Consider the following 22,784-nt stretch of genomic DNA (forward strand, 5'->3'; position numbering starts at 1 on the left):
ACGGATCGATTGTGCCGTTCAAGTGGGCGCCAGTTCACGGGTTGGCAACTGCCGCGCGATCCTTGAAGTTCCGAGGAGCTTTTGTCTGCCGATCGCGGAGCCGTGTGTAAAGTATGTAAACTGGTGGTTCGGCCCAGTCTACAAACGGCCGTGCTCAACGCGTGGTGGCCTGCTTTGCCTGAATCGCCTCGCCTCGCCTCGCCGTTTGCGCTCGGCAGAAACCATTCCGCCACTCGCGGTCCACAAACAACTAGAAGAGAGTCGAGACGGCATCACAATGGCCACCGCGCGTCTGGCCCATTGGGCCTACAACCTTACCTTTGCCGACCTGCCCCCTGATGTCGTGCGAGCCGCCGTCCGAAGCTTCTACAACTGGGCTGGCTGCACCATTGGCGGGAGTCGGCACGAGGCAGCGTCCATCGCCGTAAGCACAGATCCCGAGCCGCTCCTCCACCAGGCCTTATACCCGAGACCACAAATGCCGCTGACACCCGTGGCCTGGTGGCTGCCGCCCCTGCCCCCCTGAAATCAGCACGACACCCTCTCCCCGTTCTTCGGGCCTGCCCACGCGTCCCTGCTGGGCCTCTCCGTATCGGCAGATGCCCAGCACGCGGCGCTCCTCAACGGCATCGCCAGCCACGTCCACGACTATGATGACACCCACCTCGACACCATCATCCACCCGACCGGTCCCGTCGCGTCAGCGCTGCTGGCCGTGGCGGAGCTCCACGCGCCCGTCCGTGGACAAGACCTTCTCCTGGCGCTCGTCGCCGGCATCGAGGCCGAATGCAAGGTCGGCCTGGCCGTGTGGCCAGAACACTACGACGTGGGCTGGCACATCACGTCGACCGCGGGGTCCATCGGTGCCGCCGTTGCCGTGGGCAAGCTGCTCGGCCTGTCGCCGGAGCAGCTGACGCACGCCGTCGGTCTTGCGGCCACGCAGGTCGTCGGCCTGCGCGACATGTTTGGCAGCCACACCAAGTCGTTTCACCCCGGCCGTGCCGCCCAGGCGGGCTTACTGGCCGCGCTGTTGGCGCAACGGGGCTACACGAGCAGTGCGCAGGCGCTCGAGGCCAAGCGCGGCTGGGCCAACGTCGTGGCCGCGACCAAGACCGACCCCCAGGCCGGCCTGCAGAAATGGATTGGCTTTGGCGAGGCCGACGTGGGCGTAGGTCTCTTCACTGCTGCGGCCGGTAAGGGTCGCTGGGAGATTTTGCGCAACAGCTTCAAGCCCTTCCCTTGCGGCATCGTCATCCACCCCATCATCGATGCCTGCATCCGCCTGCACCGCGACATGGAAGCCAAGGGTCTCAACGCCGCCCACATCCAGACCGTCGATGTCAAGGTCCATGCCCTGGTCTTGGAGCTGACGGGCAAGAGAACCCCCGTTGACGGCCTCCAGGCCAAGTTTAGTGTCTACCACAGCGGCGCCTGCGGTCTGGTTCTGGGCAGAGCCACGCCACGCGAATACGAGGACGACGTGGTGCACGACCCGGCCATTGTCAGCGTGCGCGACAAGATCAATGCGCACGCCCAGGAGGGGCGAGGGGCGGACGCGGCCAGTGTCACCGTCGTCTGGCAGGACGGGACCATGTTGGAGAAGCATGTCGCGCACGCCGCAGGCAGCCGCGAGGTGCCCATGGATGACGCCATGCTGGAGAAGAAGTTTCTCGGCTCGTGCGCGCCCGTTCTTGGCGACGCAAAGGCGAAGCAAGCAAGCGCGGCGCTTTGGGGTGTGGCGACGGTCCACGACGTTGCGAGTATTATACAAGTACTAGTTATGACTTGCAGCGCTCCAGTGGCTACCGTGGAGGCTCTCGTTGAGTGTAAGGACATGGATGAGTAGGGGTATTCTTGTATGAAACGGCAACTCTCTGCATGAACCATATTGTGCGATGAAGGGTTCGCGAAGAGTGCTGTCGATGAGTTGTCAAATTGAGAGAGATGTGTAACTCTCTGCCTCGGAGAGGAGCTGCGGGATGCAGAGAAATGATGCCGGTGCTCCCGCCCCCTGAGGTGATCGTTTACCCATGCACAGGATCTTATGACGCATTGTGCGAAAGTCTCGTATCCAGACTTTCTGTGACACCACAACATGATGCCACATGGCATCAGAGACCGGGTTGCTCCTCCCTTCTAACCGAATTATTCGTAATCTTGGAGTTTATACGGCAAACTAGTATCATTGCATGCCCCTATGGTCTGTCCATGTGGGCGGGAAGGAGCAACTTACGCAATTTGCTGCAGAGGGGTGAACGAAGGGGTGGTCTCGTCGCAACCGTGTCATTTCTGAGCTCCCAATGTATAAGCTCTAGTGAAAGGTCGCACCTCTGACGTAGCATGTGGTTGGAATCCTTCCCATGACCAAGGGTGGGGTCACTGGGGTGGATGATGCTATATGTCGAGCCACGTTAAACCGCTCTTGATGTGCAGCAGTCACATCGTGGACGGCAACTCACCGCCGTGGGCTGGCAAAGCTTGAACGAGCCATAATCGGTCACCGGTGGGCATGAATTGTGTTGCCTCTGGATGTCACCAAACTATGCTCCAGGCACGTTTGCGCTTAAATCGGTGTAACATGTATCCGGATATATTATCTCGTCGGTCCTGGAACAAACCTCCGTGTACTTTCACCAACTTCACTTCAAGGTCTCATTCGGAGTATATGATTCCAACATAGATCATGAGGCTCTTAGGAGTTTTGCTGTCAGTCGTCGCTGTGGTAGGAACGGTCTCATGTTCTCCCGTCAACCAACCTGAGATGCATCTTGGCGTTCGAGGGGACAGCGGCTGCTACCCATAGTGAGCTGCCCTTATTTACTCCACAGCGAAGTCTAGTGTATGAACCAGCACATAGTGCATCTCCTCGTTGCTGCATCCCTGGCGTGTGCCGATGCGCGAATGGTCTGTCTCTTTCCCCCACACTCGATGAAAGCTTATGGGCTGTTCCAGGCTGGGTATACCTCTTCAATAAGAAGAACTTAGGTGCCAATGGGTGCAACCCTCCATGGGGCTATCTCGCTTCGTCTATAGACCAGTTATCCGGATATTGCTGCTAAAGTAATACAACAGGAGTTGATATAGGTAGTGGCTGAGGCGGCTAGCCAATATTTGTACTTTCAACGGTCTGAACGAAGTGTTCTGACGACTAGCTGAACGACCACGAGGATCTTAAAGTTGCCAAGTAGGGAGGACGGTGAAAGCCGAGCCACTAGGCGCTGCAGCCCACGACTAGGAGCTCGGGTGTGTCCTTGGTCGCAGGCGACTGCCGCCCGCCGGAGGGTGACTGAGGCGACGTACCGGTGCAGACTGCTCGCGCGCGAATATCAACTAGACGGCATTCCGGGCGGACACGTGATCGTGACCGCTGAGAATGATGGTTGGATTGCAATCGCCTCAACAGTACTCATCATTCGTCGTCCTGGTGCTCTTTGCGTACAGTAACAAGGCGGCGGAGTTCGGGTGCGCCCCATCTCTTTTTGACGTACTCGTCACCATGAAGCACTGCAATAATGACCCGCCTATCGAGGGACCACCAAGGCACGCGCCATATAACACTGCTTTAAATTCAATAAGTGCGTGTATAGCAGTTCATCCCGCCTTTATTAAACACGGGGGACTTATCATTGCTAATATTAAGCGTCCTTTTTACAGAGGAATATAGCGTATACCTAGCTATTACGCTTTTATTGCCTATCAAAATATCACTTATAAGGCACTTTTTCTGGCTCGGTTCTAAGCTAATAAAAGGCTGATGCCGCGACTTAAGAACCCCTCGACGTCATTCAGCTATATAAGGTAGCGGCAGATCGTCGGAAGTCAATAGTCTACCTACCGATATCAGTATAGTGCTCTAGGATTTAATCTACGGCAGGCAGAGGTGATCGAGCTAGATATTGTTCTATCCTATAGAGAGAATGCAACAATGAAATGGCATATTTATATTGTTTTATCCATGTCTTCGTCAGCAGCGTTAGGACGCCCCTCGATAGTGGTTCGGTTATTTGTCCGATATGCGTTAAACCACGGACCCTTAAACATTTCTTCAATCTCCTCAACCGTCAGGCCAGACACCTCGGGAATCATCAGGTACGTATATAAGATAGCAACAGCGCACCAGGCTGCGAAGAAGAGGAAGGCTCCCCATTGGTGAAAGCTGGAAAGTATGGAAGGCATGCTATATTGCATCCCGTAGATGAAGAGCCAGTGGAAGGCCTGGCTCAGGGCGGCACCGAAGGACCGTATACGATTTGGCCACAGTTCACCGCCAAAGACGTAAGGGAGAAGATATAGACCTGGGCGCAAGTTAGCTTCGAGGCTTTCGGTGGAAATGGCCACAGGAGGGAGGCCAACGTACCAACACCATAGCCGAAAGCGTGTATGAAGAGAGCTGCGATAGCAGCATTCGAAGCTGCCTCGGGAACAGGGCCCAACTGCGTGTATCGCACATAGACAGCAAGATAGACGTGCGTGACCAGCTGCATGGCAGCGCCCACGAACAGAGACCTGCGGCGACCCAGGGCGTCGATAAAGAAAAAGGACGCGATGAGAATGAAAAAGAACTTAGCAGTTCCGTACATGCCACTGAGGAACATGGAGTATGCCGTGTCCCCTTGAATCCCGACAATTGCTAGGATCGGCACAAAGTAGGAGGTAATGAGATTTGCGCCGGAAAGCTGCGCGAGTGCATAGGTGAGAAGGCTCTGCTGCACTCGTCGGAGGTTTGAGGCCTTGGTGAAGGTTTCCTTAAAAATGGTCCAGAAGCTCGAGTTTCCGATCGCTTCCGCCTGTGTGCCGATGTCGTCCTCGATGTCTTGGATCTCGCGGCTTACAAGGGGGTCATTGGCAGGCAGACCGCGGATCCGAACCAAAGTGGCAATGGCTTCCTCGCGTCGTTGAACCAAGAAGAGCCAGCGTGGCGATTCCTCGATGAAGAGGGTTGCCACCATACAGACAGCCAGGTAAATCATGGGGACAAACATGACAATCTGGTACTGCAGCTTGCCCACAGAGATATGCTGGTAGGCGCCCAAGGTGCAAAAGACGGCCGCGACGAGTCCGACGCCCATGAACAGGCTAAACCAGGATACAAGCAGTCCACGAATCTGGGGCGGCGCAATCTCGACAATTGACATTGGGCCACTGACAGTGAATGCCCCAAGACCGAGGCCCTGGATGATTCGGGCGCCGTACAGGACCTTGATGTTCGGCGAGAAGATGGCCATGAATGTGCCGATGCAATATACAAGCGTGTAGAGGCGAAATGACCATATACGGCCGACGCGATCGTTGATGAAGAATGTCAGGGCAGATCCGACACCGTAGCCAATGTAGATGATGGCAATGAAGGTGCGTATCGCGTCCGCATTCGCGCCGGAGTCAATGTCGAACTGTTTCTGGAACCCTGGAAGTGAGGGCATGACTGACGAAGCGCCCTGATCCCAGACTTGATTGAGAGAACAAATGTCAGCCCAGTCTTTCGAATGGCTAATGCATTCCGAGGTCCGTTTTCATTGTGTACTTACTGACTGGCATACCACCACAAGCATAGACAATGGCAGAGAAGAGCAGGCGGCGATTGAAGATTGTTTCTCGAGGTGCTTCTCGTAGGGCCTTGCCGTAATCGGCCAAGGGAGATCGGCGCAAAATGTCTTTGAAGGTCGTCATCTTGTTCGCAACAACCACGATGCGGGGTCTGGTGGACAACGAAGTTGATCGCTTGTATTGACAGCAGCAGCCTTATGTAGGCAGACCATTGAATTTAAAGGCCCGGGACTCCAGGCCAGCTCCCCATTGACCTGATGCGAGACGTCGCCGATATCATTGTCCGGAATCCACGTGCTGTGCTACCCCATACCCCAGATTTTGTGCGGAGAAGTAAATTAAGGGTTGCATTGGCCAATGTCTAACCCGCGTCGTATGCTTCCGATATCCTGGCGCAGGGGTAAACCAGTGGATGCGTGATTAGTCAGGCTTAAGGTGCGCCTGGAGGAATGGTCGGCCCGATGCGGCCCGCCTCCCGGTGCTCCTCTGTGTCACAGCGGCGTTGTTAGGACCTCCCTCGTTGATCCAAGTCGCACTGCAGCCCCTTATCGTGTGACTGCTCTACATAATGAAACTGCACCAATCGTTTTGGAGGTAATTATTAGCAAACGTAGCGTACACAATATTGTCTGAGCTGAGAGATAAGACGAGCTTTACCTCGCTGGTCATACGCGGTTTAAGGACGGGTCAAACGACGGCGGAAGGGAGCCGACGATGGTGGAGGTGCGGTGCGGCAAACCCTGAGCGAATCGGTATGGATAGAAGATCAGACAGCATCCCATGGTCTTCACTTGAAGAATTATGTGTCGATATTGAGATCAAGGATTTCAAGACATAATACACAATCTTGATGCGCTGGTGCATGCATAAGGCAACTTGGTGTACTAATGTTTGGCGTGGAAAGCGCAGGAACACGACAGTCAGTGAAGTAAATGCAGCAGTACTCGTACTGTCTGCGTCGATGCATTGAGGTCCGTTTATTTGCTACCGCTTTCTTTCTACGCGGTGGGCTAACTCCGCAAGTTCCATTCCAAACCCCCACAGCTCCTGTCAACCAATTTTGATCGACCCTCTGCACCCATTTATATTGCATTGTAACCTGCGAAGTTACCCTTGCTACCGTGTTAGGAATGAACTGGCGGTACTGTCAAGCCTGTTGCCCTAGCACATACGGGCTTCTGTCTTTTCAGATTTTGGGTCTCCTTCACAAAAGACATATATACAATCAGCCTGAACGTGACTCTTTCATTCAAGCACCAGGATGCCTACAGGTTCTCGCCAGCCATCGCCGTGCAATCGATCTCTACCTAAAGCACTTATTAGCGAATGAATTGTCTCAATCTGGCCGACATTGCACTAACCTTGGCATTTAGCCCTAGTTCTGTAACGGTAACACAGATTCTCGCAGGTTTCGGATCGGGGATCATATCAATGTCTAACTCTTTAGTTGGGCTTAGTAGAAAGCGCTACAGGCAGCATCCTTACAGACAGCGTTCATGGCCGCAAAGTCGGCCCTGTTGGTCAAGAAAATGTTGACCTAGACGGCGAGTCATCATCAACGAACAATATTGTTACGTATCTAATAGTAAATTAATACCTTGAGAAGCTTAGTGAAGTCACTTCCAGCCTTGTGTAGCACAGACTGGAGAAGATTGAGTGCTGCTCTCTGTGAAGCATTAGCCAGGAACGGAGCTATTGTCACTTCTTTTACTTACAGTCTGTTCACCAACATCATCTGACACTAGAGTGCGTGTCTTCTCGTCCATACCAACCTTTCCAGAACAGTATATCACGCTATTGTGGATAGTAGCCTCATTGAGATACGCAGACGTGTAGTTGTGTCTGTTGACGATTTGACGGTCGGCCATGGTTGCGTTGTTTGATAGTCTTCAGCCTCGGAAAACATAGTTTGGAAAGACTAAAGTATTTCACTTCTGGGCAGGGAAAGGATATTAATAAGCTGTTGAGCGTGTCAAGTTCAGCTACAGGTATCCCGACAGTCCGTGACCGCTGTCCTTGCTGGCCCACCCGACGGATGGGAGGCCTCGGGTAGTACCGGCGTATCGAACCACGGACTGGAAGTGATATGGTAACACTAAACGGCAACATGCGCCTTCTCGGGATTATCCGTCGCCGCCAGGTTCGATAAAAAATAGCGCAATCCCACGAGTGCGCTGTAGAGACTGAGTACATCAGCCAATACCCTTACCGTACGGATTACCCCGAGAGCGGGACAGGGTGGGTGGTTGACTAACCCCAATTGAGTTGCATGCAATGGAATGATTGTGGTGACGATAGTCAGCGTTTTGTTGCCTTGCCCCGTTGCACATGGTCACCTTTCTGCTGGCTGCAGGCACAAGTATCTACAACCGAGCCTTGCAGTCACTTTTTTCCCTTCACATCAAGGCACAGTACTATTTCATGCGTAATGAACTGCTGTGTTGGAGAATCCTAAGATACTCTACCTTCCTCCCCAAGAGGAAAATGCTCCGGTGTCGGGAACTCATCAATGAGCTCACTTAAGAGCCAGTCCGCACCAATAGACAACCCCGTATCCGAGATTCCCGCCATCCACAGTGGCAAGTCCTCGGGATACATATCTTGCCCCTGCACTAGCGCCACAGGGGCCACAGAATTGCCCTGCTGTGAGTCGGCCATCATGGTCATCGTGCGGCTAGCGAGGACCTCAAAGATATCACGATATGGCGCAGCATCTGCCCAGCGTTCTGCCAAGATCACCAGGAACATGGTACAGTCCATGCAGGTCCGACTCACATGGTCATGCCGGGAGGCTTCGCGTGCGGCTGGCGATGTCCACAGACAGTATATATACGTCAGACCTGCCAGAAACATCTCGTGTAGTGCGCTCCATGTATATGTCGTCGGCTTGCCAAAGTACTGACGGTGGAAGCCGTGGCAGATGTTCTTGGCTGCGTTCAGACATGTCAGAAACATTTCGTCCGAGGCTGGGTTTCTGCCATCGGCGATCTGGATCCGGTAAATCTGCAAGATCGCATAGTTATAGCTGACCTCGTTCCAGTCGGTGGTCGTGAAAAATGACAGTATTCCATCAGGAGGAGGCTTCATTGGTGGAGGGGTCGAAGCCCGCCACTTCTCGAGCTCAATAAGCAATTGCTGGCCGCGGTCTTGACGAATCTGTGGGTCATGAAGAGTGCAATCCGAATAGAGAGCACTTTGAATGCTTCCAAACAAGCTACGGATTCGGAAACCGTGAATGGCATGGGTCATGAGCGTGGGTGGCTCAGTTGGCAAGGAGCGTGGAGGTCCACATGTCCCGTCCGGGGTCAGAAAAGATTCCTCGATATCCAAAGGAAACTGAGCTACACTTAGTCATAGATTCGGGGTTGCCATACATATTGAAACTCACCTCCACATCTATCTCTTGCAAGTGAAGACTCAGTGGTCGTCCCAGGAAAACCGCAGCTGTGCATTCTAGGACATATGCACTCCAGAAAGATCGCTTCTGCATTTCCTGTTGGAACTGGTTTGCCGTCGACTTCAGTCGTCTTTGACTGCGGTGGTATCCGAGATTGATGCATTGACGCAGTGCCAGCCCACCCAACTTCCTTTGCAGTGTCAGGAACAATACTACTGAGAATGAAGGGTTGGGGCTTACCAATGGGATATGCCTTTAAAGGATCTTAATGAGTAAGTACCGCAGCATAATATGGCCTGTATGCATTCCAGGTTATCGCGGCAAAGGAGGTCGTCGATATAAAGCATGGCCGATGCGTAGAGTTGCTCGGCAGAGTATCCCATATGTGGTAACAAAAGGGCTCCAACTGCATATACCTTGGACATGGTTAATTCATCTCTGAAATAGAACTTCTGCACATACCATATTGAGAAAGTAAAGTGGCACAGCGTCGTAACTGAGGTCGTGAATCATACTCTGGGGGTCCTTCAGCGCACCCTCCCATTTCCGAAACGTTGCTTCATGCAGGAATGGGTACTGAGTGTGGATATTCTGGAAATATGCGTTGCTCAGCTTGACGGCCGAGTGAAAGTCCGGCAGGGCACATGGCTCTGGGGCCACAACACCATGTCCATCAGTTCCCGGCTTGGCAACATTGGAATGGAATGACGATAGCGCTGACTGAAGCGATGGTTTCATAAAGCGCGAAAACGCAAAGGTTGATGAAGGCCCCAGATAGCTCGGTTCAGAACCAGCCGCGTTGAGGCTGAGCGTCCCAATCATTGACGAGAGATCATCGTCCTCGGCAATGGTCGAACTGCCTTGGTCCGAGGCAGCATTCAGCTGGCAGCTGGGCGAGAGTTCCGCGTCGCATGTTGCGTTTGTGTTTGTTGCTCGTAGCTGGTCTTCCAGAAAGACTACGCGCTGTTCGAGTGTCTCGAGATAGTTTCGGGGCTGTTGTCGTTTTGTTGTTGGGTCTTCAATGACGCAGACTGGCTCTCACTGTTACAAATCCGCTTGCCTGTAGACACAGCGTTCATGGCCCTTACCAAGCTTCTGCCGTTGACAACTACCGCATGCTGGTGCCTGACCATCACACTGCTCGGGGACGTCAGCATCATCAACCTTTCAACGAAGAGTAGAGGTGCCGCCGAACCCTGACTTTGCGGTCTTTGCAGTGTATGCAAGCTACAAGTGTCCTTGGCCCAGTTCGTTGGCGTGTGCTAGCACCCTTGGCTGGTCGGCTTCTGAATGGTTGAGGCATGCGGGAGGATCTAGTCTCATGATGAGCCTGCTTCGAGATGGCCAGATGCAGTTGCGGAGGATGGGATCGATGCTCGACGAACGGCGTGGCATTCCAACATGACCCTCCCCCGCCCTGGGGTCCACCCAGAGCGCGGCCCACCGAGCCGGAGTCGGTGACCTCAATTCGGAGGTATACGAGGCCTCGTTTCAATTGGCCCGCTTGCCTTGACTGGTGGTGTGGATCTCCGACCACACTGCTTTGACGTCCGTCTCCTTCGCGGCCGTTTGCCCCTCTGATGGAACATGAATCCCCAACTCTATATATTTAAACGAATCTTGAGCTTCTCACCCTCAAGGTGACATTCTTCAGATTACTGGCATTCAGAAAACCGACTGATCTACAGGCCACGTTGTCTCAAATACTTGCCAACATGCCATCGCATATCACAGACAAGACCGCGTCAATCGTGATTGTGGGCGCGGGTGTTTTCGGCTTGAGCACAGCGCTTCATCTCGCCGAACGGGGCTATAGAAATGTCAAATTGCTTGACAAGCAAGCGTACGACTTGTCTCACTACTCGTACGAAAAAGGCTGCGATGCTGCCTCAGCAGGTATGTTTGCCGAAGCTGGCGTCTAGGCACCCACTTACGCGACTCCTTAGACATCAATAAGATCATTCGTTCTGCCTATGGTGCTCAGTTCCAGTACCAAGAGCTTGCACGTGACGCCATGACGAAATGGAAGAAATGGAACGATGAGGTCAAAACGGGCAAGACGGTACCTGCAGGGTTTTCCGCAGATGATGCCTTGTTCATTAACAATGGCTGTCTCACAATGACTTCTGGATCCGAGATGGATCAGTTTGAAAGAGAGACGATCCAAAACATGGAAAGAGTGGGCCTGAGAGATACACAACTGAATCTCAATGACCCTTCAGACGTTGCGCGAGCAAGGGACAGTGGATTTGGATTCGTGGTAGATGCCTTCAACATCAAGAATAAGAGTGCTCTTCTTGATACGAGGTCTGGTTTCGTCTATGCCGACAAAGCTTGCCACTTCGCCCTTCACAAAGTCCAGAAGCTGGGCGTGGAACTTGTCCTAGGAGGGTCAAAGGGAACATTCGCAGGTTTGCTTCAAGATGCGGGCTCGACCACTAAGGGTGTCCTCACGGCGGACGGAAAAGCTCACAAGGCTGAACTGACAATCATGGCATGTGGTGGTTGGACCCCATCGCTGTTGACGCAGCTTGACAACCTCTGCGAAACCACCTCCGGAAGCGTTACCATGTTCAAGCTGCCACCTAATAACAAGGCATTATGGGATCGATTTGCGCCAGAAAACTTCCCAACGTGGTCGTGAGTCAAGCTACTCTGAGCCTCATCAAGTGACAATCTGACACACTATGCCACAGGCACGATATTCGCCGCGGAAAATATGGCGGCCTCTACGGCTTCGCTCGCGATCCAAGTGGCGTCGTCAAAATTGGATACCGCGGAACTAAATTTACGAACCCCCAGACCCAGGCAGACGGCGCTACACGAAGCGTCCCGGCAACACGCTGGACGCGAGAGGCCATCCGCCAAATCCCACTCACAGCGGCCCGCGTCATCAATGCCTTTGTTCAGGAACAGCTGCCCGAGCTGCTAGAGTGCGAGATGACCACCCGACTCTGCTGGTACACAGACTCGTACGATAACCATTTTGTCATTGACTTTGTGCCCGATACCTCTGGCCTCATGGTCGCTACCGGGGGCAGCGGGCACGGGTTCAAGTTTCTCCCCAATCTGGGTGAGCATGTGGTGGATAAGATTGAGGGCAGGAAGAATGACTACCTCCAACACTGGAGGTGGAGGAGTCTGAGTCCAGAGGAGATGGCCTATAACAGCATCATGGAGGGCACTGGCAGTGAGCGCTCACTGCACAATCAGCTTCTGACTGCTGGAGAGTGCTTGAGTGGTCGACTGAGCCGCTTGTAATCATGTGGCGAATAGAAAACAGTAGCACTATAGATAGCTTTCGTACCGTTCCCTTCTATTAGGTTACATTACTTAAATATATAGGCAGGTTATATAGCGGTTTAATCCTTGCTCCTCCCAGCCCCTTACTTTTCTTAGACTATTTATACGAGAGCGTTAATATATAAGCATTTATTACCCTTTAAATTATATTACCGTCCTTCTTAAAAAATAAGTGATATATATATTTATATACCGCTAATTATATATACTACAGACCCTACGAAATAGATAACGTTATAATAGTTATTATTATTAAAAAACTCCCTTATATATTAGAACTGCTCTAGTTCTAACGCGTATAAGTTTAGTATATAAAGGAGATAGAAAGATAAGAGATATCTCAGAACCAGTCGACAGTAACTAAGCATTACTTTACGTTCTAGATAACCGCATGCATAATGCGCTTAGGCAGAGAAGCCCATGTCTTTTCCTCCTCAAGCTCCTCCTCGTCCAGCAAAACGATTCCGGTTTGAAGATCCATGTCGGTAGCCCTAACATAAAATTTCCAGTCACGAGAGTAAAACTTCCAACCAAGGTACAGGACGAGAATAACAGGGCCGGCGAGGAAGGACATGAAGAAGGCTTCAGCTGTTGGTTCGGAGCCATCAGGAGCCTCAAACTCACTGTTAGTAAAGTGCAAAATCAATTCATATGTCAAACTTACAAAAAGGGCGGAGTAGAAAGTGGCGATAAGGGCAAGAACGTTCAGACCAAGGCCGATGTAACTGCCTATAACGCCAAACGGAGACTTGTACGGAACAAGACGCAAATTAATGCCCTGGGCCTTGAAACCAGCACGCATACGGGCGTGGGCCAGGCAAATGCTGCCCCACACGAAAAGGAATGCAAGACCAGAAAGGGCGAGAAGCCAGTCAAAGATTTGACCTCCTTTTGGAGACTCGCCGACATAGGCTAAGAGACCAAAAGCAAGTTGGATCACCACGCACCAAAGAGGGCGGCCTTTGTTGTCAATATAGTTCAGGAATTTTGGGGCATGGCCGCGAATCGCCATAGCCTGCATCGTCCGAGTTGATCCGAAAGTGCACGAGTTGGCAACAGACAAGACGGAGATGGTGATGACTGCGTTAAAGATAGACGGAAGGACGTTGATGCTGGCATCCTGAATAGCCAATACAAAAGGCGAAGCCTTTGTATTAGCACCAGAGGCGCCTAGAAGACGCTCATCATCGCTTCGGAGAATAATACCGACGATAAAGAGGTTGATCACGTAAAAAAGAGCGATACGCCAGAAGACTTGCTTGGAAGCAGTGGGAATAGACTTCCGGGGGTTAGCAGACTCTGCAGCAGCGAGACCGACCATCTCAGTACCGCCGAAGGCGAAAGCTATTTGTAAAATTAGCCAGAGAGAAAAACTAGCAAACAGGATGGAAAAACTCGCCCGCAACGACAAAGACGGCGCAGAACCCTTTGAAATTAGTAAAGGCACCGGGGTCGTACCAGTACTTTGTGCCAAGGTAGCCCTGATCGCCGACTCCACCGCAGTTGATGACAATACCGAGGATGATGAAACCGAGGCAAGCGCAGATCTTGATAAAGGAAAGAACAAACTCGACTACGACTGATTAGTGTCAGGTTCACGGGAGGCTGAACAGCAACCCTCACCTTCGCCATAGCCACGGACGCCAAAGATTTGCACAATGGTGAGGGCGACAAGGAAGACAGTGACCCACACGGCCTGTTAATTATATGTTAGATCTCAGGTCTTGAAGCCGGGGTAGTGAAGGGGCTAAGTTTCAAGCCAACGGCAGAGGCCAAGGCGGATGCTGGGAGAGACGAACCATGTGGATGTCTGTGCGCCAAAACTCAATCGTTTTTGACGCCGCGATCAGCTCAAACGGAAGGACGGTGAGCCAGGATAGTGCGTACTCCCAACCGCAGGCGAAGCCCCAAGATTGGTCAACAAAGCGGACAATGTAAGTGTAGAAGGCACCGTTGACAGGATACAGGACGGCCATTTCCGCCAGTGCCATATTGGTGATCAGCAACATGATGCCGATAATGAGATCTATGGAATATATTCGTCAATTATTGAGGTTAAATCGAGCGTCGTAGTAAGGGTTCTTACAGCCTGTACTGGTCAGCGTTATATTTTCTTGAATTCCGAATCCTCAAATTGCTCACCAATGACCAGAGACGCAGGACCGCCTTTGTGGAGAGCACCACCAGAACCGACAAAGAGGCCAGCACCGATTGCACCGCCGATAGCAATCATCTGCATGTGCCGAGTGCGAAGGTCACGCTTGAGATGACCCTCCGAATGGGTGGTGCCTTCTTCCACATCGTGAGACTGAGGCTTAACCGTTTCCTGGGTCTCGAGACCCTTCGTGGGAGACTGTGAAGACATAGTAGACGAGCTTTTGCTAGCCAGAGGGTGTCCAATTCAACGCAGGGGGAGGGGAGAGACTGCCAAGAATGGTCCCTCGATGGTCTTCCAGAAAAAAGGAAGACGCAGCATGGAAGACATACGCGTTGTCTTTATTCGACGTAGGATTTAAGCACATAACCGCGCTAGACAAGCTTTCAGACAAGCTTCCTCGGCGCTAACGGTATCTGGCCCAGTGTGGCTCCGATTCAATGAGGATAAATAGTGCATCCCGGCTAAGGTGGAGGCTGGTCTCGACTCCTCTAGTTGTCGGGATTGTGTTGACTTGATATCCCTTTGCAAGTACAAAGGTCACCCTTAGGTATCCTGCAAGGATTCTAACCCGTCTGAGCCGCTTTCTAGTTGCGGTACTCAAATCACTGCGATAGTCAAGCCCAACCCATAAGTCTCCTAAAATACGTAGCGTTACCTCGAGATCCTTGAAAAATCGCCACCGCTGGCGCACTGTTTCTTGTCTTTGGAGGCAGCGCGGAGTACGTGTCAGTGGACGCAGAACCTAGTGGTTGCCTCCACACTTTCAAAGGGATGGGAATCCTTGTCGGAAAGTACGTACGTCCTCGTGAAATGTGAGAGTGTGTGAAAAGGCCAGAACCAGAACCACCAGGTCCGCAACCTGGCCAACTTGATTAGGAAGGTGCTTGGTGGACGTTGATAAGCTGTTTGCCGGATTTCCCGAGTCACGACCCAGGACTGATTGTCACAACGCGCCTCGTTTTGGCCTTCCGACCAATCATTACCATTGCGTTACTGACGCCTTTTGCAGCCACCGGACACGCCGCCACTCGCCAGTTCCTCGAAGATGGCGCGCAGGCTGTCGAAAGAGCACGGCCCCACTGTGGTACTGAGCCAGGGCTAGGCCCGAGAGCCGAGTGGAGTGGAGATTGGCCCCCGCTCCCGTTGGGGCGTGACCTATATCGAGTCATGAGATGGGAGCCTGGGCCGGCGCAAGCAGCGTTTCAGGGAGACAATCGCCAGACCAGCTGAGGGATAGTAGCAGGGATCCTATGTCCGCTGTTTGTAAATCTGGGCAGGGACTCTAGGTTGTTCTGTTAAGCTATTACCGTCGGGGAGGTAATAGTCTCCTTTTTTAATTACTGAATCGCACTCTATAATATATATATAAATAATTATATATTATTAATAGACTCTCTTAAATATATAGCTTTAATGCTTAAGGACTATTTAAAAGGCTTATACTTATTTATAGCTATTTATATAAATAGAGTAAAACTCTTAAGGAGTAGCTAGCTATCTTATTAAAGGAAGAAAAGTACTAAATAATAAAATAAGATTTAATTATATAATATATTCTAGTCTTTATAATAGGGCTAGCTTTAATAAGTAAGAGCTAATTAGCTTATTAATATTAAATATACTATAAGGAGGTAAAATAGAGTTATATAAGCTAGCTGCCTTTATACTTATAGTACCCCTTTTCCCTATATAGCGCCCCTTTCTACTTTATAGTATTATATAACTTAATAAATAGCTTAAGCTAGGCTTAAGCTTAGACCTTAAGGACTAACCCTTAATATTACCCCTTTCCTCCCCTTTATATATAGCTATAAAGGCCTTACTTATAAAGGAGCGTAGCCCTTATAGAATAATATAGATCTAAGTAAAACTATAAGTAAGGCGCTTATAGTATTTAAAATAAGGCATAATTATTATTATCTATATTAACTAGGCTATATATAGCTATTAATATCTACTTAATTAAGAGTTAATTTATAAGTTATTACCCTTTATTAAATAAGAGAGCTATATAATAGCTATTTAATTAGCGTATTTATAATTTATATAATTAATAGCTAATTTAATATATTTATATAAAAGAGGCTTTTTTCTATATTAAAAAAGGTCCCTTTTTTCCTTTAATATTATTACTTTTATATTATTACTTTTATATTATATAATAATAATAATAATAATAATAATAATAATAATAATAATAATAATAATAATAATAATAATAATAATAATAATAATAATAATAATAATAATAATAATAATAATAATAATAATAATAATAATAATAATAATAATAATAATAATAATAATAATAATAATAATAATAATAATAATAATAATAATAAAGTATATCTCTTATCTTTACCTTACTTTATATTATAAAGCTATAATAATAGCTATTAACTTAAGATATAAATACCTTTTATATTATTTATATTATTATTATTATATTTTAATAGCTCTTTTATACCTTTATATATACCTTTAAGCTTATTTACCTTTATTACCTCTCTCTTATTTTTTATTATGCTTATATTTATTTACCCCTTAATCCCCTTTATTTACTTCTTTAATTATTACCTTTTATTATTATTACTTTCTCTTTATTAATATTCTTATTAATATAAGCCTTTAAGGTAAGTATTATTCTTATTTATTATTATTATTATTAACTTTATCTATAAGTCCCCTTCTTTAAGTTAATACTTCCTTTATATATATAAGCCTTTTTAATATAATATATAAAAGTAGCTTAAAAAAGAGAACTTTATAAAGGAGCTTTACTTTTAGCTATATATATTATATATATATTTTATTAGGAAAAGAGTATAATATTAAATAATATAAGCCTATAAAAGGAAAAACGCTATAAGTAAAGATATTATAAGCTAGATAGATAAGGTATATATAAAGAAAGTAATCTCTTATTCTTTAAAGAGATAGAAAGGTATACCTTTATAATTATAGCTAATAATAAATATTATTTTTACTTTATTTAAGTTACCTTAATTATAATACTTTATATTATAATAAATAGCCTTATTTTATAAATTTAATTCTTATATAATTTTATAATAAATATAAATATAAAAGTTTTAAATACTTTATTTATTTAATTATAATAAGAGCTCTTATATAAGCTACCTTAAATTATTAAAAATACTTTAATTATAAAGATTTTACTAAATATTATAAGTTATCTCTTTTTCTACTCTTTATTATTTTTCTTTTTATTTCTAAGAGATAATATTATATTTTCTAAGCTAAGATTAAAGTATATTATATAATTAGATCTTATTTCGCTATTTAATACTTTTCTTCCTTTAATAAAACTAATCTTTAAGGTATAAAGATATTTTAAGATAGTTATAAATAAGCTAAGAATAAGAGCTAAGATTTCTTAAGCTTAATAAAAAAGACTATACTTAAGGGTATTTATAGGCTATTATAAAATATACTTTAATTAAGATATTAATTAAAATTATAGAAAATAATAATATAATTAAAAAAAAAGATATTAAAAAGTAAATATAATTATACTTAAATAAAAAAAGAAAGAGTATTATTAAGTTAAAACTTAAAAGAAAATAAAATTATTAATTATTAAAGAATAGCTTTATATTATTAAAATAATATAAAAATAACCTTTAAAGAGAAATAAAGGCTATTAATATTACTTATAAGGGTAGGGTTAAAGGTAGTTTAAGAAAAACTTAGAGGAAAGTTTTTAGTTTTAATTCGATAAGGGATTTTTATTAGAGATTTATTTCCTTACTTTATACCTTAATATATACTTTAAAACTTTAATATACTATAGGATAATAATTTATCTATTATATACTTTAGTTTTTTTATATTTTAATTATTTATAGAAAGAAATATAAAGTATAAGAATATAAAATAATAAGGAAAATAGTTTTATTAAAGTAAAGGTAGTTAATATATACTTAAAATTAATATATATCGATTTAATAATATCTTTATTATATATATTTTAATTAGTCTATAAACTAAATAATACTCTTATCTATACTTTAATTAACTTATAAAATAGATAGTACCTTTATAAGCTTAGGAAATTTATAGGGAATTTATAAGGAACTTATAGGTAAAGAAATATAGTAATAAGTTATTATAACGCTAATATAAATATATTTATAGATATATTTAAGCTAGATATATTATAAATAGGCTATTATATAATAGAAATAAATATTATTATAGGTATACTCTATAAACTTATATAATTATTATATAATTAAGTCTTTAATAGCTTAAAAACTATTAATAAAGGTATATTATAAACTTATATAACTATTATATAGCTAGGTCTTTAATAGCCTAAAAACTATTAATAAAAGTATATTATAAACTTATATAACTATTATATAGCTAAGTCTTTAATAGCCTAAGAATTATTTATAAAGTTACTTTATTTAATTTAAGTATACCTTTTAATTTATACTTATCTCGATTATTATATTATTAAGTAAAAGACTTATATACTTATATAATATATTAATTAATATTAAATTAAGCTTTATTAAAGAGAGCTAGAAAAGGTAAAACTTATAATATATTAATTAATATTAAATTAAGCTTTATTAAAAAGAGCTAAAAGAAATAAAACTTATAATATATTAATTAATATTAAGCTAGGCTTTATTAAAGAGAGCTAAAGGAAGTAAAACTTATAATATATTTTTATATCGATCTTAATATATATATCCTTAAAGAGCTTATCCTTTAAGATATAATTAATACCTTTATTACTAGCTTTTAGCTTATTTACTCCTTTATATACTATTATTAATATTATAAGCTAGAACTATAAGTACCTTAAAGAACTTAACCCTTAAGATATAGTTAATACCTTTATTATTAGCTTCTAGCTTACTTATTCCTTTATATATTACTTTTTATTAATAAAAATAATAATAATAAGTATTCCTTAATTATTCCCTTATTTATATAAGTATTATACTTTTTTATTAAAAGCTATTTATTAATATATAAGATCTTATTATTATTAACTTTATTTTATTATTATATAATATAACTTTTTAAGATATAGTATTACTTTAATGTAAATTATTAATATTACTTATAGGGGTAAGGTTAAAAGTAGTTTAAGAAAAATAAAGGAAAGTTTTTAGTTTTAGTTTAATAAAGGATTTTTATTAAAGATTTATTTCCTTACTTTATACCTTAATATATACTTTAAAACTTTAATATATTATAGGATAATGACTTATTTATTATATATTTTAGTTTTTTTATATTTTAGTTATTTATAAAAGGAAATATAAAGTATAAAAATATAAAATAATAAGGAAAATAGTTTTATTAAGGTAGAGGTAGTTAATATATATTTAAAATTAATATATATTAATTTAATAATATCTTTATTATATATATTTTAATTAATCTATAAATTAAATAATACCTTTATTTATACTTTAATTAGCTTATAAAATAGATAATACCTTTATAACCCTAGGAAATCTATAAAGAATCTATAAGGAACCTATAGGTAAAGAAGTATAATAATAAGTTATTATAATATTAATATAAATATATTTATAGATATATTTAAGCTAGATATATTATAACGGGCTATTATATAATAAAGATAAACGCTATTATAAGTATACTCTATAAACTTATATAATTATTATATAGCTAAGTCTTTAATAGCTTAAGAACTATTAATAGAGGTATACTATAAACTTATATAATTACTATATAGTTAAGTCTTTAATAGCTTAAGAATTATTAATAAAAATATATTATAAACTTATATAATTATTATATAGCTAGGTCTTTAATAGCTTAAGAATTATTAATAAAGGTATATTATAAACTTATATAATTATTATATAATTAAGTCTTTAATAGCTTAAGAACTATTAATAAAAACGCGCTATAAACTTATATAATTATTATATAGTTAAGTCTTTAATAGCCTAAAAACTATTAATAAAGGCGCGCTATAAACTTATATAATTATTATATAGCTAAGTCTTTAATAGCCTAAAAACTATTAATAAAGGCACGCTATAAACTTATATAATTATTATATAATTAAGTCTTTAATAGCTTAAAAACTATTAATAAAAGCGCGCTATAAACTTATATAATTATTATATAGCTAAGTCTTTAATAGCTTAAGAATTATTTATAGAGTTACTTTATTTAATTTAAGTATACCTTTTAGCTTATACTTATTTTAATTATTATATTATTAAGCGAAAGACTTATATACTTATAAGATATATTAATTAGTATTAAGCTAGGCTTTATTAAAGAGAGCTAGAGGAAGTAAAACTTATAATATATTAATTAATATTAAGTTAGGCTTTATTAAAAAGAGCTAAAGGAAGTAAAACCTATAATATATTAGCTAATATTAAGCTAGGCTTTATTAAAGAGAGCTAAAAGAAGTAGAACTTATAATATATTAATTAATATTAAGCTAGGCTTTATTAAAGAGAGCTAGAGGAAGTAGAATTTATAATATATTAATTAATATTAAGCTAGGCTTTATTAAAGAGAGCTAAAAGAAGTAAAACTTATAATATATTAATTAATATTAAGCTAGGCTTTATTAAAGAGAGCTAAAAGAAATAAAACTTATAATATATCGATTAATATTAAGTTAGGCTTTATTAAAGAGAGCTAAAAGAAATAAAACTTATAATATATCTTTATATTAATCTTAATATATATATCTTTAAAGAGCTTATCCTTTAAGATATAATTAATACCTTTATTACTAGCCTTTAATTTACTTACTCTTTTATATATTATTATTAATACTATAAGCTAGAACTATAAGTACTTTAAGGAGCTTATCCTTTAAGATATAATTAATGCCTTTATTATTAACTTCTAGCTTATTTATTCCTTTACGTATTATTATTAATACTATAAGCTAGAACTATAAATACCTTAAGGAACTTATCCTTTAAGATATAATTAATACCTTTATTATTAGCCTCTAATTTACTTACTCTTTTATATATTATCTTTTATTAATAAGAATAATAATAATAAATATTCCTTAATTATTCCTTTATTTATATAAGTATTATACCTTTTTATTAAAAGCTACTTATTAATATATAAGATTTTATTATTATTAACTTTATTTTATTATTATATAACGCGACTTTTTAAGATATAGCGTTACTTTAATATAAATTTAATAATTAATAAACTTAATATTTATAATTCTATTAATATTATATATTAACTCTAGAGAAATATATATATATTATAATAAGAGGTCTTTAATATTATTTATACTTAATAATTATTAATAATAAGTATTAAATAAAAGCGCTAAAAGTATTTAATACTTAATTTATTTAAATAAATAATATTAATTACTTAAGCCTTTTTATATATATTATTTAATTAAGGGGTAATAAAATTACTTATTTTATTAAAGATATAATATAAAGACTTAATTATATTTTATTATATTACTTAAGCTTTTACGATAATAAAGAATATATATAATAATATATTAAAAAGTAAATTATTAATAATAAAGAATTAATAAATAATCTAAATATAATTAAGTATATTACTATAATAATATTAAAAGTAAACTTCTTTAAGTAATTTTTATAGCTTAATATAAAATAAGTAATAATTAAATATATAATAACTATATAAGCCCTTTAAGGTAGTTAAGTAAGAATATAATAATTAATTAGTCTATTTATAAATAGATTTCTATTCTTATCTTAATATTAAAACTAAACTTTATCGATTTAAGCTTTAAGGAATATTAATAAAATAAGCCTTTTTATTTTATTAATTAAGCTTATTTATTATAATATATTACTTAATATAAGTTTAAAGTATCTATAATAATATATATTTAATAGAGGACTTTAAGATAAGAAAGGTATATTTATATATATATAACGAGTTAAAAACCTTATATAAGTTATATAATTACTATAAGTTAGTTAATATAATATATAACTATAATTTAATATAGTTATATATATATAATATTTAATAAGGTTCTCCTTATTTAAGCGTTTTTAAATATCTTATTTCCTTAAAGTAAAGATTAATAAAGGCAATAAAAGCTATTAAATATAAAGTATATATTAAGAAATAATAGCTAAATAAAGCCCTTCTTATTATAATATATTACTTAATATAAGTTTAAAGTATCTATAATAATATATATTTAATAAAGGACTTTAAAATAAAGAGGAAAAATAAAAAAGTATATTTATATATATAAGAGATAATATTATATTAACGTAAATATAATCTAAGAGGTATAAGTAAAACTCCTTAAAGTTATCTTAATTATAATATAACTTATTAATAGCTCTATTAATATTAGTTTTCTTATAG

The 22,784-nt window shown here is 41.4% G+C and overlaps 5 protein-coding genes across 5 annotated transcripts; 2 read left to right on the forward strand and 3 right to left on the reverse strand.

Annotated features, from left to right (window-relative positions):
* Window positions 1-277: 277 nt before the first annotated feature.
* PLICBS_006530 (uncharacterized protein) lies at window positions 278-1,846 on the forward strand (the record flags this gene model as incomplete). The annotated part of the gene is made up of 2 exons (XM_018328256.2): window positions 278-424; window positions 533-1,846. 2 exons carry the CDS (start codon window positions 278-280, stop codon window positions 1,844-1,846), a joined length of 1,461 nt encoding a protein of 486 aa, XP_018173114.2.
* A 2,093-nt stretch (window positions 1,847-3,939) lies between these two features.
* On the reverse strand, window positions 3,940-5,667 carry PLICBS_006531 (uncharacterized protein; the record flags this gene model as incomplete). Its single annotated transcript, XM_018328255.2, has 3 exons — window positions 3,940-4,295; window positions 4,358-5,446; window positions 5,526-5,667. The coding sequence occupies 3 exons, from the start codon at window positions 5,665-5,667 to the stop codon at window positions 3,940-3,942; spliced, it is 1,587 nt and encodes a 528-aa protein (XP_018173113.2).
* A 1,142-nt stretch (window positions 5,668-6,809) lies between these two features.
* PLICBS_006532 (uncharacterized protein) lies at window positions 6,810-7,412 on the reverse strand (the record flags this gene model as incomplete). Its single annotated transcript, XM_018328254.2, has 5 exons — window positions 6,810-6,851; window positions 6,906-6,979; window positions 7,030-7,081; window positions 7,142-7,210; window positions 7,260-7,412. The coding sequence occupies 5 exons, from the start codon at window positions 7,410-7,412 to the stop codon at window positions 6,810-6,812; spliced, it is 390 nt and encodes a 129-aa protein (XP_018173112.2).
* Window positions 7,413-10,656: 3,244 nt separating this feature from the next.
* On the forward strand, window positions 10,657-12,202 carry PLICBS_006533 (uncharacterized protein; the record flags this gene model as incomplete). The annotated part of the gene is made up of 3 exons (XM_018328252.2): window positions 10,657-10,837; window positions 10,888-11,581; window positions 11,638-12,202. The coding sequence occupies 3 exons, from the start codon at window positions 10,657-10,659 to the stop codon at window positions 12,200-12,202; spliced, it is 1,440 nt and encodes a 479-aa protein (XP_018173110.2).
* A 421-nt stretch (window positions 12,203-12,623) lies between these two features.
* PLICBS_006534 (uncharacterized protein) lies at window positions 12,624-14,609 on the reverse strand (the record flags this gene model as incomplete). Its single annotated transcript, XM_065600960.1, has 6 exons — window positions 12,624-12,857; window positions 12,909-13,523; window positions 13,627-13,817; window positions 13,868-13,940; window positions 14,044-14,270; window positions 14,387-14,609. The coding sequence occupies 6 exons, from the start codon at window positions 14,607-14,609 to the stop codon at window positions 12,624-12,626; spliced, it is 1,563 nt and encodes a 520-aa protein (XP_065457032.1).
* Window positions 14,610-22,784: the final 8,175 nt, after the last annotated feature.

Source organism: Purpureocillium lilacinum (genome assembly GCF_023168085.1).
Source record: "Purpureocillium lilacinum CBS 284.36 DNA, scaffold_4, whole genome shotgun sequence".
Taxonomy (NCBI): Eukaryota; Fungi; Ascomycota; class Sordariomycetes; order Hypocreales; family Ophiocordycipitaceae; genus Purpureocillium; species Purpureocillium lilacinum.